Source organism: Ascaphus truei, chromosome 15 (genome assembly GCF_040206685.1).
Source record: "Ascaphus truei isolate aAscTru1 chromosome 15, aAscTru1.hap1, whole genome shotgun sequence".
NCBI classification, from domain to species: Eukaryota; Metazoa; Chordata; class Amphibia; order Anura; family Ascaphidae; genus Ascaphus; species Ascaphus truei.
The window spans coordinates 18,995,936-19,016,272 of NC_134497.1; the positions used below are offsets into that span (position 1 = coordinate 18,995,936).

General features: G+C 46.7%; 1 protein-coding gene across 1 annotated transcript in view; it reads right to left on the reverse strand.

The window, feature by feature from the left end:
- The window catches only part of LOC142466640 (receptor-type tyrosine-protein phosphatase T-like), a 174,524-nt gene that overhangs the window by 53,161 nt on the left and 101,026 nt on the right, over positions 1–20,337 (reverse strand). The window contains 2 exon segments of the mRNA XM_075571887.1: positions 1,395–1,504; positions 3,167–3,463. Coding sequence (XP_075428002.1) covers positions 1,395–1,504; positions 3,167–3,463 — 407 coding nt within the window.

The following is a 20,337-nucleotide window of genomic DNA, read 5'->3' on the forward strand; positions in this document are numbered from 1 at the left end:
TGAGGGGGAGGCTGGCACTGTGTACTGTGTGTGAGGGGGAGGCTGGCACTGTGTACTGTGTGTGAGGGGGAGGCTGGCACTGTGTACTGTGTGTGAGGGGGAGGCTGGCACTGTGTACTGTGTGTGAGGAGGAGGCTGGCACTGTGTATTGTGTGTGAGGGGGAGGCTGGCACTGTGTACTGTGTGTGAGGGGGAGGCTGGCACTGTGTACTGTGTGTGAGGGGGAGGCTGGCACTGTGTACTGTGTGTGAGGGGGAGGCTGGCACTGTGTACTGTGTGTGAGGGGGAGGCTGGCACTGTGTACTGTGTGTGAGGGGGGAGGCTCGCACTGTGTACAATGTGTGAGGGGGAGGCTCGCACTGTGTACTGTGTGTGAAGGGGAGGCTCACACTGTGTACTGTGTGTGAGGGGGAGGCTGGCACTGTGTACAGTGTGTGAGGGGGAGGCTGGCATTGTGTACAGTGTGTGAGGGGAGAGGCTGGCACTGTGTACAGTGTGTGAGGAGGAGGCTGGCATTGTGTACTGTGTGTGAGGGGGAGGCTGGCACTGTGTACAGTGTGTGAGGGGGAGGCTGGCATTGTGTACAGTGTGTGAGGGGGGCTGGCACTGTCCGCTGTCTGTTGGGTGGTGGGGTATGGCTGCCGCTGCCTGCTGTGTGTGGGGGGGTATGACTGGCACTGTGTGTTTGGGGGGCGGGGCATAGCTGGCACTGTGTGTGGGAGGGTATGGCTGGCACTGCCCACTGTGTGTGGGAGGGTATGGTTGGTACTGTCCGCTGTGTGTGTGGCAATATGGATGGCAATGCTCGCTGTGTGTGTGGCAATATGGATGGCAATGCTCGCTGTGTGTGTGGAGAAATGGCTGGCAATGCCCACTGTGTGTGGGGGGTAATGCTGGCAATGCCCGCTGTGTGTGGGGGGTAATGCTGGCAATGCCCGCTGTGTGTTTGGGATATGGCTGGCACTACCCGTGGTGTGTGTGGGGGGGGGGGTGTATGGCTGGCACTGCTTGGAGTGTGTGTGTGTGTGGGGGGTGGGGGTGACTGGCAAGGCCCATGGTATGTGTGGGGTATGGCTGGCACTGCCCATGGTATGTGATGGGGGGTATGGGCTGCCACTGCCTGCGGTGTGCAGGGGGGGTATGACTGGCACTGCCCGCAGTGTGTGGGGGGGTATGGCTGGCATTGCCCGCTGTGTGTGGGTGGTATACCTGACACTGCCCGCTGTGTGTGGGGGGTATACCTGACACTGCCCGCTGTGTGTGGGGGGTATGGCTGGCACTGCCCGCTGTGTGTGGGGGGTATGGCTGGCACTGCCCGCTGTGTGTGGGGGGTATGTCTGGCACTGCCCGCTGTGTGTGGGGGGTATGGCTGGCACTGCCCGCTCTCCTGGTACCTCATACAGAGAGATGACCCCATTGGTCTCATTCGGAGGTCTCCACTGCAGGTAAATCTTCTCCTCAAAGGGTCCCCCCTGTATGGACTCCAGGGGGATGGGCCCGGGGACTGGAAGGAAATACCACCATATCAGGAGGAAATCTGATAGTCCTAGAGGTATGACCCATAGTCCTCGAGGTATAAGGTATGTCACATAGTCCTAGAGCTATGAAGTATGTCCCATAATCCTAGAGGTATGAGATCGGCCCCACAGTCCTAGGAGGTATGATGTCTGTTTCCTTAGTCTTAGAGGTGTAAGGTATGTCCCATAATCCTAGAGGTATGATGTCTGTCACCTAGTCCAAGGAGGTATGAAGTCGGCCCCCCAGTCCTAGAGGTATGATGCCTGTACCCTAGTCCTAGAGGTATGAAGTTGGACCCCCAATCCCAGAGGTATGATGTCTGTCCCCTAGTCCTGGAGGTATGAAGTCAGGTCCAAGGAGGTATGAAGTCGGCTCCCAGTCCTAGAGGTAGGATGTCTGTCCCCCAGTCCTATAGGTATGTCTGACCCCTAGTCCTAGAGGTATGAGGTGGGCCTCTCAGTCCTAGAGGTACAATGTCTGTCCCCAAGTCCTAGAGGTACGATGTCTGTCCCCCAGTCCTAGAGGTACGTTGTCTGTCCCCCAGTCCTAGAGGTACGATGTCTGTCCCCCAGCCCTAGAGGTATGAGGTGGGCCCCCCAGTCCTAGAGGTACGATGTCTGTCCCCCAGTCCTATAGGTATGTCTGTCCCCCAGCCCTAGAGATATAAGGTGGGCCCCCCAGTCCTAGAGGTACGATTTCTGTCCCTCAGTCCTAGAGGTATAAGGTCGGCCCTCCAGTCCTAGAGGTATGATGTCTGTCCCCCAGTCCTCGAGGTACGATGTCTGTCCCCCAGTCCTCGAGGTACGATGTCTGTCCCCCAGTCCAAGAGGTATGAGGTGGGCCCCCAGTCCTAGAGGTATGAGGTGGGCCCCCCAGTCCTAGAGGTACGATGTCTGTCCCCCAGCCCTAGAGGTATAAGGTGCCCCCCCCAGTCCTAGAGGTACGATGGCTGTCCCTCAGTCCTAGAGGTATAAGGTGGGCCCCCAGTCCTAGAGGTATGATGTCTGTCCCCCAGTCCTCGAGGTACGATGTCTGTCCCCCAGTCCTAGAGGTATGAGGTGGGCCCCCCAGTCCTAGAGGTATAAGGTGGGCCCCCCAGTCCTAGAGGTATGAGGTGGGCCCCCCAGTCCTAGAGGTATAAGGTGGGCCCCCCAGTCCTAGAAGTATAAGGTGGGCCCCCCAGCCCTAGAGGTATGAGGTGGGCCCCCCAGTCCTAGAGGTATAAGGTGGGCCCCCCAGTCCTAGAGGTATAAGGTGGGCCCCCCAGTCCTAGAGGTATAAGGTGGGCCCCCCAGTCCTAGAGGTATAAGGTGGGCCCCCCAGTCCTAGAGGTATAAGGTGGGCCCCCCAGTCCTAGAAGTATAAGGTGGGCCCCCCAGCCCTAGAGGTATGAGGTGGGCCCCCCAGTCCTAGAGGTATAAGGTGGGCCCCCCAGCCCTAGAGGTATAAGGTGGGCCCCCCAGTCCTAGAGGTATAAGGTGGGCCCCCCAGTCCTAGAGGTATAAGGTGGCCCCCCCAGTCCTAGAGGTATAAGGTGGGCCCCCCAGTCCTAGAGGTATAAGGTGGCCCCCCCAGTCCTAGAGGTATAAGGTGGGCCCCCCAGTCCTAGAGGTATAAGGTGGGCCCCCCAGTCCTAGAGGTCTCTCACCGTCCTCCTCGGTGTTGGCCACGAGCTCCCCGCTCTCCATCCTGCCCTCGGGGTTGCACAGGGACAGGCGCAGACGCACGGCGGTGTAGGGCCGCAGGCCGCGCAGGGTGTAGTGGGTGGAGGTGAGTACCAGCTCCTCCGCCTGCACCCTCTGCTGCTCCAGCTGGAAGCTGTAGTGCAGGGTCAGGTTGTAGCTGTGACAGCGCGTCACCGCGTAGCCAAAGGGGTCCCACTGCAGGGTGAGCTGGCGGGCGCGGATATCCACTACCTCCACGTTCTGAGGGCCGTGTACGGGGTCTGAGGGTAATACAGAGAGACTGCTCTGTGTATAACATAGATACACACGCTGCTCTGCGTGTAATACAGAGATGCGCGCTGCTCTGTGTATAACACAGATACACACGCTGCTCTGTGTATAATACAGACACATGCTGCTCTGCGTATAATACAGATACACGCTGCTCTGCGTATAATACAGACACACGCTGCTCTGCGTATAATACAGATACACACGCTGCTCTCCGTATAATACAGATACACGCTGCTCTGCGTATAATACAGACACACACTGCTCTGCGTATAATACAAATACACACGCTGCTCTGCGTATAATACAGACACACACTGCTCTGCGTATAATACAGATACACACGCTGCTCTGCGTATAATACAGATACACACGCTGCTCTGCGTATAATACAGATACACACTGCTCTGCGTATAATACAGATACACACTGCTCTGCGTATAATACAGATACACACGCTGCTCTGTGTATAATACAGATACACACGCTGCTCTGTGTATAATACAGATACACACGCTGCTCTGCGTATAATACAGATACACACGCTGCTCTGCGTATAATACAGATACACACACTGCTCTGCGTATAATACAGATACACACGCGACTCTGCGTATAATACAGATACACACTGCTCTGTGTATAATACAGACACGCTCGCTGCTCTGCGTATAATACAGACACGCTCGCTGCTCTGCGTATAATACAGATGCACACGCTGCTCTGCGTATAATACAGATACACACGCTGCTCTGCGTATAATACAGATGCACACGCTGCTCTGCGTATAATAGAGATACACACGCTGCTCTGCGTATAAGGCCCCGGACATGTTACCTGCTTGCTGGCGGAAGCGCGCTGAGGCGCGCTCCCGCTCAGCACTGAGCCCCTACAGCCGCAATTAGAGCGGCTTTATAGATACACACGCTGCTCTGCGTATAATACAGATGCACACGCTGCTCTGCGTATAATACAGATACACACGCTGCTCTGCGTATAATACAGATGCACACGCTGCTCTGCGTATAATACAGATACACGCTGCTCTGCGTATAATACAGATACACACGCTGCTCTGCGTATAATACAGATACACACACTGCTCTGCGTATAATACAGATACACACGCTGCTCTGTGTATAATACAGATGCACACGCTGCTCTGCGTATAATACAGATACACACGCTGCTCTGCGTATAATACAGATACACACGCTGCTCTGCGTATAATACAGATACACACGCTGCTCTGCGTATAATACAGATACACACGCTGCTCTGCGTATAATACAGATACACGCTGCTCTGCGTATAATACAGACACACGCTGCTCTGCGTATAATACAGATACACACGCTGCTCTGTGTATAATACAGATACACACGCTGCTCTGCGTATAATACAGATGCACACGCTGCTCTGCGTATAATACAGATAGACACGCTGCTCTGCGTATAATACAGATAGACACGCTGCTCTGCGTATAATACAGATACACGCTGCTCTGCGTATAATACAGATGCACACGCTGCTCTGCGTATAATACAGATACACACGCTGCTCTGCGTATAATACAGATACACACGCTGCTCTGCGTATAATACAGATACACACGCGACTCTGCGTATAAGAGGCCGCGGTGGTGTGGCGATGTCTGCGCGGCGCCGGTTCCGTCTCCAGTTATAAGACAGGCTTGTATACCGGTGACTGGCCGCTGTGACCCCGGCTAATGACCAGGACGTATATCGGCTTATACACTATTGACACGGAGACGCCACTGCAGCTCCAGCTAAGGATATACACCAGCCTTATGTTGCGTGCAGATTAGGCTCACTGGGACCCTCCAGACCGGATATACCCCTGTATTATGTCTCATTACACATACTAGCTACACCATCTTACGTGTTGTATGTAGCGCTGACATAGATGCTAGGATCTGTTGGTTGTGTGTATTCACACTGCTGGGTGACTGTGTTGTTACGTAATATGTAGACTTAAATACACGTATAGTCTGCACGTGAACATCTCATCGTGTGACACATGGGGGTACCCCCTATTTATTTATAGGGCTTCATAGATCTGATATAATTCGGCATACAAGACGTCATTCTGTCTCTCTGGGACACATTGATTTGTGTCCTGTATTATACATACACATCCCTGTGACCTCAACTGACCACACCAACAAGAGGGTTTTATCCAGCGTTATTTTCCATTGTATTGTATTGTATGTCTTTATTTATATAGCGCCATAAATGTACATAGCGCTTCACATACATGTCATATAAATAACAAATAATATAAATAACAGATCATGGGAATAAGTGCTTCAGACATACTGTAAAAGTAACATTAAGGAAGGAGTCCCTGCTCCGAGGAGCTTACAATCTAATTGGTAGGTAGGGGGAACGTACAGAGACAGTAGGAGGGAATACTAGTAAGTGCGTCTGCAGGGGGCCAAGCTTTATGTGTCATGTGTCCATGATTATCCAGTGCTACTCAAAGACTTAAAGACTTAAGTCTTTCCATGTATAGACTTAATTGTTGTTGATAGTATTGATATGTATGAAAGCTTTATTATTTGGGGATTTGTATCTGCTGGTTACACTAGTCAGTAGACTGCCTTATTGCGTATTATTTGGGGAGTTGTATCTGCTGGTTACACTAGTCAGTAGACTGCCTTATTCCGTATTATTTGGGGAGTTGTATCTGCTGGTTACACTAGTCAGTAGACTGCCTTATTCCGTATTATTTGGGGATTTGTATCTGCTGGTTACACTAGTCAGTAGACTGCCTTATTCCGTATTATTTGGGGAGTTGTATCTGCTGGTTACACTAGTCAGTAGACTGCCTTATTCCGTATTATTTGGGGATTTGTATCTGCTGGTTACACTAGTCAGTAGACTGCCTTATTCCGTATTATTTGGGGGTTTGTATCTGCTGGTTACACTAGTCAGTAGACTGCCTTATTCCGTATTATTTGGGGATTTGTATCTGCTGGTTACACTAGTCAGTAGACTGCCTTATTCCGTATTATTTGGGGATTTGTATCTGCTGGTTACACTAGTCAGTAGACTGCCTTATTCCGTATTATTTGGGGAGTTGTATCTGCTGGTTACACTAGTCAGTAGAGTGCCTTATTCCGTATTATTTGGGGATTTGTATCTGCTGGTTACACTAGTCAGTAGACTGCCTTATTCCGTATTATTTGGGGAGCTGTATCTGCTGGTTACACTAGTCAGTAGACTGCCTTATTCCGTATTATTTGGGGAGCTGTATCTGCTGGTTACACTAGTCAGTAGACTGCCTTATTCCGTATTATTTGGGGATTTGTATCTGCTGGTTACACTAGTCAGTAGACTGCCTTATTCCGTATTATTTGGGGATTTGTATCTGCTGGTTACACTAGTCAGTAGACTGCCTTATTCCGTATTATTTGGGGAGTTGTATCTGCTGGTTACACTAGTCAGTAGACTGCCTTATTCCGTATTATTTGGGGAGCTGTATCTGCTGGTTACACTAGTCAGTAGACTGCCATATTCCGTATTATTTGGGGATTTGTATCTGCTGGTTACACTAGTCAGTAGACTGCCTTATTCCGTATTATTTGGGGAGTTGTATCTGCTGGTTACACTAGTCAGTAGACTGCCTTATTCCGTATTATTTGGGGAGTTGTATCTGCTGGTTACACTAGTCAGTAGACTGCCTTATTCCGTATTATTTGGGGATTTGTATCTGCTGGTTACACTAGTCAGTAGACTGCCTTATTCCGTATTATTTGGGGATTTGTATCTGCTGGTTACACTAGTCAGTAGACTGCCTTATTCCGTATTATTTGGGGATTTGTATCTGCTGGTTACACTAGTCAGTAGACTGCCTTATTCCGTATTATTTGGGGAGTTGTATCTGCTGGTTACACTAGTCAGTAGAGTGCCTTATTCCGTATTATTTGGGGATTTGTATCTGCTGGTTACACTAGTCAGTAGACTGCCTTATTCCGTATTATTTGGGGAGCTGTATCTGCTGGTTACACTAGTCAGTAGACTGCCTTATTCCGTATTATTTGGGGAGCTGTATCTGCTGGTTACACTAGTCAGTAGACTGCCTTATTCCGTATTATTTGGGGAGCTGTATCTGCTGGTTACACTAGTCAGTAGACTGCCATATTCCGTATTATTTGGGGATTTGTATCTGCTGGTTACACTAGTCAGTAGACTGCCTTATTCCGTATTATTTGGGGATTTGTATCTGCTGGTTACACTAGTCAGTAGACTGCCTTATTCCGTATTATTTGGGGATTTGTATCTGCTGGTTACACTAGTCAGTAGACTGCCTTATTCCGTATTATTTGGGGAGTTGTATCTGCTGGTTACACTAGTCAGTAGACTGCCTTATTCCGTATTATTTGGGGATTTGTATCTGCTGGTTACACTAGTCAGTAGACTGCCTTATTCCGTATTATTTGGGGAGTTGTATCTGCTGGTTACACTAGTCAGTAGACTGCTTTATTCCGTATTATTTGGGGATTTGTATCTGCTGGTTACACTAGTCAGTAGACTGCTTTATTCCGTATTATTTGGGGATTTGTATCTGCTGGTTACACTAGTCAGTAGACTGCCTTATTCCGTATTATTTGGGGATTTGTATCTGCTGGTTACACTAGTCAGTAGACTGCCTTATTCCGTATTATTTGGGGAGTTGTATCTGCTGGTTACACTAGTCAGTAGACTGCCTTATTCCGTATTATTTGGGGAGTTGTATCTGCTGGTTACACTAGTCAGTAGACTGCCTTATTCCGTATTATTTGGGGATTTGTATCTGCTGGTTACACTAGTCAGTAGACTGCCTTATTCCGTATTATTTGGGGAGTTGTATCTGCTGGTTACACTAGTCAGTAGACTGCCTTATTCCGTATTATTTGGGGAGTTGTATCTGCTGGTTACACTAGTCAGTAGACTGCCTTATTCCGTATTATTTGGGGATTTGTATCTGCTGGTTACACTAGTCAGTAGACTGCCTTATTCCGTATTATTTGGGGATTTGTATCTGCTGGTTACACTAGTCAGTAGACTGCCTTATTCTGTATTATTTGGGGATTTGTATCTGCTGGTTACACTAGTCAGTAGACTGCCTTATTCCGTATTATTTGGGGAGTTGTATCTGCTGGTTACACTAGTCAGTAGACTGCCTTATTCCGTATTATTTGGGGATTTGTATCTGCTGGTTACACTAGTCAGTAGACTGCCTTATTCTGTATTATTTGGGGATTTGTATCTGCTGGTTACACTAGTCAGTAGACTGCCTTATTCCGTATTATTTGGGGAGTTGTATCTGCTGGTTACACTAGTCAGTAGACTGCCTTATTCCGTATTATTTGGGGGTTTGTATCTGCTGGTTACACTAGTCAGTAGACTGCCTTATTCCGTATTATTTGGGGAGTTGTATCTGCTGGTTACACTAGTCAGTAGACTGCCTTATTCCGTATTTGGGGAGTTGTATCTGCTGGTTACACTAGTCAGTAGACTGCCTTATTCCGTATTATTTGGGGATTTGTATCTGCTGGTTACACTAGTCAGTAGACTGCCTTATTCCGTATTATTTGGGGAGTTGTATCTGCTGGTTACACTAGTCAGTAGACTGCCTTATTCCGTATTTGGGGAGTTGTATCTGCTGGTTACACTAGTCAGTAGAGTGCCTTATTCCGTATTATTTGGGGATTTGTATCTGCTGGTTACACTAGTCAGTAGACTGCCTTATTCCGTATTATTATTTGGGGATTTGTATCTGCTGGTTACACTAGTCAGTAGACTGCCTTATTCCGTATTATTTGGGGATTTGTATCTGCTGGTTACACTAGTCAGTAGACTGCTTTATTCCGTATTATTTGGGGATTTGTATCTGCTGGTTACACTAGTCAGTAGACTGCCTTATTCCGTATTATTTGGGGAGTTGTATCTGCTGGTTACACTAGTCAGTAGACTGCCTTATTCCGTATTATTTGGGGATTTGTATCTGCTGGTTACACTAGTCAGTAGACTGCCTTATTCCGTATTATTTGGGGAGTTGTATCTGCTGGTTACACTAGTCAGTAGACTGCCTTATTCTGTATTATTTGGGGAGTTGTATCTGCTGGTTACACTAGTCAGTAGACTGCCTTATTCCGTATTATTTGGGGAGCTGTATCTGCTGGTTACACTAGTCAGTAGACTGCCTTATTCTGTATTATTTGGGGATTTGTATCTGCTGGTTACACTAGTCAGTAGACTGCCTTATTCCGTATTATTTGGGGATTTGTATCTGCTGGTTACACTAGTCAGTAGACTGCCTTATTCCGTATTATTTGGGGAGTTGTATCTGCTGGTTACACTAGTCAGTAGACTGCCTTATTCCGTATTATTTGGGGATTTGTATCTGCTGGTTACACTAGTCAGTAGACTGCCTTATTCCGTATTATTTGGGGAGTTGTATCTGCTGGTTACACTAGTCAGTAGACTGCCTTATTCCGTATTATTTGGGGAGTTGTATCTGCTGGTTACACTAGTCAGTAGACTGCCTTATTCCGTATTATTTGGGGAGTTGTATCTGCTGGTTACACTAGTCAGTAGACTGCCTTATTCCGTATTATTTGGGGAGTTGTATCTGCTGGTTACACTAGTCAGTAGACTGCCTTATTCCGTATTATTTGGGGAATTGTATCTGCTGGTTACACTAGTCAGTAGACTGCCTTATTCCGTATTATTTGGGGATTTGTATCTGCTGGTTACACTAGTCAGTAGACTGCCTTATTCCGTATTATTTGGGGAGTTGTATCTGCTGGTTACACTAGTCAGTAGACTGCCTTATTCCGTATTATTTGGGGAGTTGTATCTGCTGGTTACACTAGTCAGTAGACTGCCTTATTCCGTATTATTTGGGGAGTTGTATCTGCTGGTTACACTAGTCAGTAGACTGCCTTATTCCGTATTATTTGGGGAGTTGTATCTGCTGGTTACACTAGTCAGTAGACTGCCTTATTCCGTATTATTTGGGGGTTTGTATCTGCTGGTTACACTAGTCAGTAGACTGCCTTATTCCGTATTATTTGGGGATTTGTATCTGCTGGTTACACTAGTCAGTAGACTGCCTTATTCTGTATTATTTGGGGAGTTGTATCTGCTGGTTACACTAGTCAGTAGACTGCCTTATTCCGTATTATTTGGGGATTTGTATCTGCTGGTTACACTAGTCAGTAGACTGACTTATTCCGTATTATTTGGGGGTTTGTATCTGCTGGTTACACTAGTCAGTAGACTGCCTTATTCCGTATTATTTGGGGATTTGTATCTGCTGGTTACACTAGTCAGTAGACTGCCTTATTCCGTATTATTTGGGGATTTGTATCTGCTGGTTACACTAGTCAGTAGACTGCCTTATTCCGTATTATTTGGGGAGTTGTATCTGCTGGTTACACTAGTCAGTAGACTGCCTTATTCCGTATTATTTGGGGAGTTGTATCTGCTGGTTACACTAGTCAGTAGACTGCCTTATTCCGTATTATTTGGGGAGTTGTATCTGCTGGTTACACTAGTCAGTAGACTGCCTTATTCCGTATTATTTGGGGAATTGTATCTGCTGGTTACACTAGTCAGTAGACTGCCTTATTCCGTATTATTTGGGGGTTTGTATCTGCTGGTTACACTAGTCAGTAGAGTGCCTTATTCCGTATTATTTGGGGTTTGTATCTGCTGGTTACACTAGTCAGTAGACTGCCTTATTCCGTATTATTTGGGGATTTGTATCTGCTGGTTACACTAGTCAGTAGACTGCCTTATTCCGTATTATTTGGGGATTTGTATCTGCTGGTTACACTAGTCAGTAGAGTGCCTTATTCCGTATTATTTGGGGGTTTGTATCTGCTGGTTACACTAGTCAGTAGAGTGCCTTATTCCGTATTATTTGGGGGTTTGTATCTGCTGGTTACACTAGTCAGTAGACTGCCTTATTCCGTATTATTTGGGGATTTGTATCTGCTGGTTACACTAGTCAGTAGACTGCCTTATTCTGTATTATTTGGGGAGTTGTATCTGCTGGTTACACTAGTCAGTAGACTGCCTTATTCCGTATTATTTGGGGAGTTGTATCTGCTGGTTACACTAGTCAGTAGACTGCCTTATTCCGTATTATTTGGGGATTTGTATCTGCTGGTTACACTAGTCAGTAGACTGCCTTATTCCGTATTTGGGGAGTTGTATCTGCTGGTTACACTAGTCAGTAGACTGCCTTATTCCGTATTATTTGGGGATTTGTATCTGCTGGTTACACTAGTCAGTAGACTGCCTTATTCCGTATTATTTGGGGAGTTGTATCTGCTGGTTACACTAGTCAGTAGACTGCCTTATTCCGTATTATTATTTGGGGAGCTGTATCTGCTGGTTACACTAGTCAGTAGACTGCCTTATTCCGTATTATTTGGGGAGCTGTATCTGCTGGTTACACTAGTCAGTAGACTGCCTTATTCCGTATTATTTGGGGAGTTGTATCTGCTGGTTACACTAGTCAGTAGACTGCCTTATTCCGTATTATTTGGGGAGCTGTATCTGCTGGTTACACTAGTCAGTAGACTGCCTTATTCCGTATTATTTGGGGAGCTGTATCTGCTGGTTACACTAGTCAGTAGACTGCCTTATTCCGTATTATTTGGGGAGTTGTATCTGCTGGTTACACTAGTCAGTAGACTGCCTTATTCCGTATTATTTGGGGAGTTGTATCTGCTGGTTACACTAGTCAGTAGACTGCCTTATTCCGTATTATTTGGGGATTTGTATCTGCTGGTTACACTAGTCAGTAGACTGCCTTATTCCGTATTATTTGGGGAGTTGTATCTGCTGGTTACACTAGTCAGTAGACTGCCTTATTCCGTATTATTTGGGGAGTTGTATCTGCTGGTTACACTAGTCAGTAGACTGCCTTATTCCGTATTATTTGGGGATTTGTATCTGCTGGTTACACTAGTCAGTAGACTGCCTTATTCCGTATTATTTGGGGAGCTGTATCTGCTGGTTACACTAGTCAGTAGACTGCCTTATTCCGTATTATTTGGGGATTTGTATCTGCTGGTTACACTAGTCAGTAGACTGCCTTATTCCGTATTATTTGGGGAGTTGTTTCTGCTGGTTACACTAGTCAGTAGACTGCCTTATTCCGTATTATTTGGGGAGCTGTATCTGCTGGTTACACTAGTCAGTAGACTGCCTTATTCCGTATTATTTGGGGAGTTGTTTCTGCTGGTTACACTAGTCAGTAGACTGCCTTATTCCGTATTATTTGGGGAGCTGTATCTGCTGGTTACACTAGTCAGTAGACTGCCTTATTCCGTATTATTTGGGGAGTTGTATCTGCTGGTTACACTAGTCAGTAGACTGCCTTATTCCGTATTATTTGGGGAGTTGTATCTGCTGGTTACACTAGTCAGTAGACTGCCTTATTCTGTATTATTTGGGGAGTTGTATCTGCTGGTTACACTAGTCAGTAGACTGCCTTATTCCGTATTATTTGGGGATTTGTATCTGCTGGTTACACTAGTCAGTAGACTGCCTTATTCCGTATTTGGGGGTTTGTATCTGCTGGTTACACTAGTCAGTAGACTGCCTTATTCCGTATTATTGGGGGTTTGTATCTGCTGGTTACACTAGTCAGTAGACTGCCTTATTCCGTATTATTTGGGGAGTTGTATCTGCTGGTTACACTAGTCAGTAGACTGCCTTATTCCGTATTATTTGGGGAGTTGTATCTGCTGGTTACACTAGTCAGTAGACTGCCTTATTCCGTATTATTTGGGGAGTTGTATCTGCTGGTTACACTAGTCAGTAGACTGCCTTATTCCGTATTATTTGGGGGTTTGTATCTGCTGGTTACACTAGTCAGTAGACTGCCTTATTCCGTATTATTTGGGAGTTGTATCTGCTGGTTACACTAGTCAGTAGACTGCCTTATTCCGTATTATTATTTGGGGGTTTGTATCTGCTGGTTACACTAGTCAGTAGACTGCCTTATTCTGTATTATTTGGGGGTTTGTATCTGCTGGTTACACTAGTCAGTAGACTGCCTTATTCCGTATTATTTGGGGATTTGTATCTGCTGGTTACACTAGTCAGTAGACTGCCTTATTCCGTATTATTTGGGGATTTGTATCTGCTGGTTACACTAGTCAGTAGACTGCCTTATTCCGTATTATTTGGGGATTTGTATCTGCTGGTTACACTAGTCAGTAGACTGCCTTATTCCGTATTATTTGGGGAGTTGTATCTGCTGGTTACACTAGTCAGTAGACTGCCTTATTCCGTATTTGGGGAGTTGTATCTGCTGGTTACACTAGTCAGTAGACTGCCTTATTCCGTATTTGGGGAGTTGTATCTGCTGGTTACACTAGTCAGTAGACTGCCTTATTCCGTATTATTTGGGGAGTTGTATCTGCTGGTTACACTAGTCAGTAGACTGCCTTATTCCGTATTATTTGGGGAGTTGTATCTGCTGGTTACACTAGTCAGTAGACTGCCTTATTCCGTATTTGGGGAGTTGTATCTGCTGGTTACACTAGTCAGTAGACTGCCTTATTCCGTATTATTTGGGGATTTGTATCTGCTGGTTACACTAGTCAGTAGACTGCCTTATTCCGTATTATTTGGGGAGTTGTATCTGCTGGTTACACTAGTCAGTAGACTGCCTTATTCCGTATTTGGGGAGTTGTATCTGCTGGTTACACTAGTCAGTAGACTGCCTTATTCCGTATTATTTGGGGATTTGTATCTGCTGGTTACACTAGTCAGTAGACTGCCTTATTCCGTATTATTATTTGGGGGTTTGTATCTGCTGGTTACACTAGTCAGTAGACTGCCTTATTCCGTATTATTTGGGGAGCTGTATCTGCTGTTACACTAGTCAGTAGACTGCCTTATTCTGTATTATTTGGGGAGTTGTATCTGCTGGTTACACTAGTCAGTAGACTGCCTTATTCCGTATTATTTGGGGATTTGTATCTGCTGGTTACACTAGTCAGTAGACTGCCTTATTCCGTATTATTTGGGGATTTGTATCTGCTGGTTACACTAGTCAGTAGACTGCTTATTCCGTATTATTTGGGGGTTTGTATCTGCTGGTTACACTAGTCAGTAGACTGCCTTATTCCGTATTATTTGGGGATTTGTATCTGCTGGTTACACTAGTCAGTAGACTGCCTTATTCCGTATTATTTGGGGATTTGTATCTGCTGGTTACACTAGTCAGTAGACTGCCTTATTCCGTATTATTTGGGGGTTTGTATCTGCTGGTTACACTAGTCAGTAGACTGCCTTATTCCGTATTATTTGGGGAGTTGTATCTGCTGGTTACACTAGTCAGTAGACTGCCTTATTCCGTATTATTTGGGGAGTTGTATCTGCTGGTTACACTAGTCAGTAGACTGCCTTATTCCGTATTATTTGGGGATTTGTATCTGCTGGTTACACTAGTCAGTAGACTGCCTTATTCCGTATTTGGGGAGTTGTATCTGCTGGTTACACTAGTCAGTAGACTGCCTTATTCCGTATTATTTGGGGAGTTGTATCTGCTGGTTACACTAGTCAGTAGACTGCCTTATTCCGTATTATTTGGGGAGTTGTATCTGCTGGTTACACTAGTCAGTAGACTGCCTTATTCCGTATTATTTGGGGATTTGTATCTGCTGGTTACACTAGTCAGTAGACTGCCTTATTCCGTATTATTTGGGGAGTTGTATCTGCTGGTTACACTAGTCAGTAGACTGCCTTATTCCGTATTTGGGGAGTTGTATCTGCTGGTTACACTAGTCAGTAGACTGCTTATTCCGTATTATTTGGGGAGTTGTATCTGCTGGTTTACACTAGTCAGTAGACTGCCTTATTCCGTATTATTTGGGGAGTTGTATCTGCTGGTTACACTAGTCAGTAGACTGCCTATTGCGTATTATTTGGGGATTTGTATCTGCTGGTTACACTAGTCAGTAGACTGCCTTATTGCGTATTATTTGGGATTTGTATCTGCTGGTTACACTAGTCAGTAGACTGCCTTATTCTGTATTATTTGGGGGTTTGTATCTGCTGGTTACACTAGTCAGTAGACTGCCTTATTCCGTATTATTTGGGGAGTTGTATCTGCTGGTTACACTAGTCAGTAGACTGCCTTATTCCGTATTTGGGGAGTTGTATCTGCTGGTTACACTAGTCAGTAGACTGCCTTATTCCGTATTTGGGGAGTTGTATCTGCTGGTTACACTAGTCAGTAGACTGCCTTATTCCGTATTATTTGGGGAGTTGTATCTGCTGGTTACACTAGTCAGTAGACTGCCTTATTCCGTATTATTTGGGGAGTTGTATCTGCTGGTTACACTAGTCAGTAGACTGCCTTATTCCGTATTATTTGGGGATTTGTATCTGCTGGTTACACTAGTCAGTAGACTGCCTTATTCCGTATTATTTGGGGATTTGTATCTGCTGGTTACACTAGTCAGTAGACTGCCTTATTCCGTATTATTTGGGGATTTGTATCTGCTGGTTACACTAGTCAGTAGACTGCCTTATTCCGTATTATTTGGGGAGTTGTATCTGCTGGTTACACTAGTCAGTAGACTGCCTTATTCCGTATTATTTGGGGAGTTGTATCTGCTGGTTACACTAGTCAGTAGACTGCCTGTATTCCGTATTATTTGGGGAGTTGTATCTGCTGGTTACACTAGTCAGTAGACTGCCTTATTCCGTATTATTTGGGGAGTTGTATCTGCTGGTTACACTAGTCAGTAGACTGCCTTATTCCGTATTATTTGGGGAGTTGTATCTGCTGGTTACACTAGTCAGTAGACTGCCTTATTGCGTATTATTTGGGGATTTGTATCTGCTGGTTACACTAGTTCAGTAGACTGCCTTATTCCGTATTATTTGGGGGTTTGTATCTGCTGGTTACACTAGTCAGTAGACTGCCTTATTCCGTATTATTTGGGGAGTTGTATCTGCTGGTTACACTAGTCAGTAGACTGCCTTATTCTGTATTATTTGGGGGTTTGTATCTGCTGGTTACACTAGTCAGTAGACTGCCTTATTCCGTATTATTTGGGGAGTTGTATCTGCTGGTTACACTAGTCAGTAGACTGCCTTATTCCGTATTTGGGGAGTTGTATCTGCTGGTTACACTAGTCAGTAGACTGCCTTTATTCCGTAATTTGGGGATTTGTATCTGCTGGTTACACTAGTCAGTAGACTGCCTTATTCCGTATTATTTGGAAGGACTAGTACAGTCCCGTTCATTAACAGCTACACGGGGGATCGCTGCGCTCTATCTGGGGCTTCTGTGACCCGACTTGGATCATTTCTGTCTCAGTTACGCATGCTATCCCCTTCAGCACCGGCATTGTGCATTTCATACTTAAATATACATTTAGGTTGTGAATGTAGGGGGAGCGGCATTATTTCTCCTTATTAGGAGCTCTGCGTATAAAACAGATACACACGCTGCTCTACGTATAATACAGATACACACACTGCTCTGCATATAATACAGATACACACACTGCTCTGTGTATAATACAGATACACACGCTGCTCTGCGTATAATACAGATACACGCGCTGCTCTGTGTATAATACAGATACACACACTGCACTGTGTATAATACAGATACACACGCTGCTCTGCATATAATACAGATACACACTGCTCTGTGTGTAATACAGATACACACGCTGCTGCTGCGTATAATACAGATACACACGCTGCTCTGCGTATATAATACAGATACACACGCTGCTCTGCGTATAATACAGATACACGCGCTGCTCTGCATATAATACAGATACACACTGCTCTGTGTGTAATACAGATACACGCGCTGCTCTGTGTATAATAAAGATACACACGCTGCTCTGCGTATAATACAGATACACACGCTGCTCTGCGTATAATACAGATACACACTTGCTCTGTGTATAATAAAGATACACACGCTGCTCTGCGTATAATACAGAATTCACACAATGCTCGGCGTATAATACAGATACACACACTGCTCTGTGTATAATACAGATACACGCGCTGCTCTGCGTATAATACAGATACACATGCTGCTCTGCCGTATAATACAGATACACATGCTGCTCTGTGTATAATACAGATACACACACTGCACTGTGTATACTACAGATACACACACTGCACTGTGTATAATACAGATACACACACTGCACTGTGTATTGATACAGATATACGCTGCTCTGTGTATTAATACAGATACACAAGCTGCTCTGCGTAGAATACAGATACACACGCTGCTCTGCGTATAATACAGATCCACACGCTGCTCTGCGTATAATACAGATCCACACGCTGCTCTGCGTATAATACAGATCCACACGCTGCTCTGCGTATAATACAGATACATGTGTGGATGTATTCAGCCTGTGTATTATGATATGCTGATCAATTTTATTGTTCATTATTCACTTTAATAATCCTCTTTGTCACCCGCTCTCACCCCCCCCCCTTTCTCTACTCTCCTTTCTGCTTCTCTCCCCCCTCTCTCTCCTTTCTTGCTTCTCTCCCCCTCTCTCATTAAATCCATGCAGAGCTCCTACCCTCCTATAATCCTCCTCTCTCTCCTCTCCCTCCTATAATTGTCTCTCTCTTCCTCCCCCTCTCTCCCCCCCCGTGGTGCTCCCTCCCCCTGTAATAATTATTACGCCCCATCTCCATCTCTCTAATAATCCTCTCTCTCCCCCCCTCTCTAATAATCCTCTCCCCCCATCTCTCTAATAGTCCTCTCTCCCCCTATCTCTCTAATATTCCTCTCCCCTATCTCTCTAATAATCCTCTCCCATCTCTAATAATCTTCTCCTTATCTTTTATCACTCTTTCTCGCCCCCCTCTCCACCTTTCTCCCCTCCTTCATATTTATCTCCCTCTCTCCCCGTGTCTTCCCCCCCTCTGTCTCTCTCCCACTCCCGTCTCTCCCCCCCACCTCTGTCTCTCTCCCCCTCTCTCTCTCCCCACCCTCTTTCTTTCTCCCTCCCTTTCTGTCCCTCTCTCTCCCCCCCATCCCTGCCTGTGTCTCTCCCCCTTGGCTTGTTATTGCTGAGTGACAGCCTGCGAGGTTGTTATCATACTGCGTGGGGGGGCCGCGGTCGGTGCCAGCCCCCCCCCTCCCCGTGAGAGGTGTCAGATGGCCGGTGTCACTCACACAGCCTGGCGTCTCGCTCCTCTGCCAGGACCTGCCACTCGCACTGTCACTTACACTCGGGGACACACTGCGTGTTCTCATCACTGAGCAGCGAGCTGTGCATCACCTCTCCCCCCCCCCCCCACCCCACTGCCTGGGGGGGTACCAGCTAACAGCCCACATTAACCCCTGCACTGCCCGAGAGGCCACAAATCAACTGTGCAGCAATGCAATGCAGCTAAAGGGTTAAAGGGTCAGTCCCACGTAGGGGCAAAGTGACCTAATAACAGGGACGTGTTTAATGGGTTAAAGGGTCAGTCCCACGTAGGGGCAAAGTGACCTAATGACAGGGACGTGGTTAATGGGTTAAAGGGTCAGTCCCCAGGTAGGGGCAAAGTGTCCTAATTAAACACGTCCCTGTCATTAGGTCACTTTGCTCCTACGTGGGACTGACCCTTTAACCCATTAAACACGCCCCTGTCATTAGGTCACTTTGCTCCTACGTGGGACTGACCCTTTAACCCATTAAACACGCCCCTGTCATTAGGTCACTTTGCTCCTACGTGGGACTGACCCTTTAACCCATTAAACACGCCCCTGTCATTAGGTCACTTTCGCTCTACGTGGGTCTGTCCCCTTTAACCCATTAAACACGCCCCTGTCATTAGGTCACTTTTGCCCGTCGTGGGACTGACCCTTTAGTTCATTAAACACGCCCCTGTCATTAGGTCACTTTGCTCCTACGTGGGACTGACCCTTTAACCCATTAAACACGCCCCCTGTCATTAGGTCACTTTGCCCGTACGTGGGACTGACCCTTTAGTTCATTAAACACGTCCCTGTCATTAGGTCACTTTGCCCTATGTGGGACAGACCCTTTAAACTCTTCTCTCCGGCAGCTATAGGGTTCAAAGCTAAACCTATACAAAGCTCCTATTTAAATTCCCCCCAATGCATGCCGGATCCAACTCATTTCTGCGCATTATAACACACTTTCTGCTTCATTTATTTTGCTCTGTCCCTGGAAAAATTGTGTGTCTTATTTTCCAGTGTGATTACATTTTCATCAGAGCATATTCTGAGCCGCAGACAATGCGCCCCGCCGCTCTGTGCGCTGAGTCATGGAAGTGCGAGCTATCGAGAACGCAGAGAAAAAAAATGTCCATCCCAGAGCGTGCGCTGAATCCTAAACACGGGGAGAGAGGACAAGTGTGCAGGGGAGGGGGGGAGAGAGGCCGAGTGTGCAGGGGGAGGGGGGGAGAGAGGGGAGAGAGGGGGAGAGTGAGGGAGAGGGGGGAGAAGAAGGGGGAGAGAGAGGGAGAGAGGCAAGTGTGCAGGGGAGGGGGGGAGAGAGGCCGAGTGTGCAGGAGAGAGGGGGAGTGTGCAGGGGAGAGGGGGAGAGTGCAGGGGAGAGGGGAGGAAAGAAGGGGGAGCGAGAGAGGGAGAGACGAGGACAAGTGTGCAGGGGAGGGGGTGGGAGAGAGGTCGAGTGTGCAGGGGAGAGGGGGAGAGAGGGGGAGTGTGCAGGGGAGAGGGGGAGTGTGCAGGGGAGAGGGGGAGAGTGCAGGGGAGAGGGGAAAAGAGGGGGGGAGAGAGGGAGAGAGGGCAAAAGTGCAGGGGAAGGGGGGATCGAGAGAGGACCGAGTGTGCAGGGGGACGGGGGGCGAGAG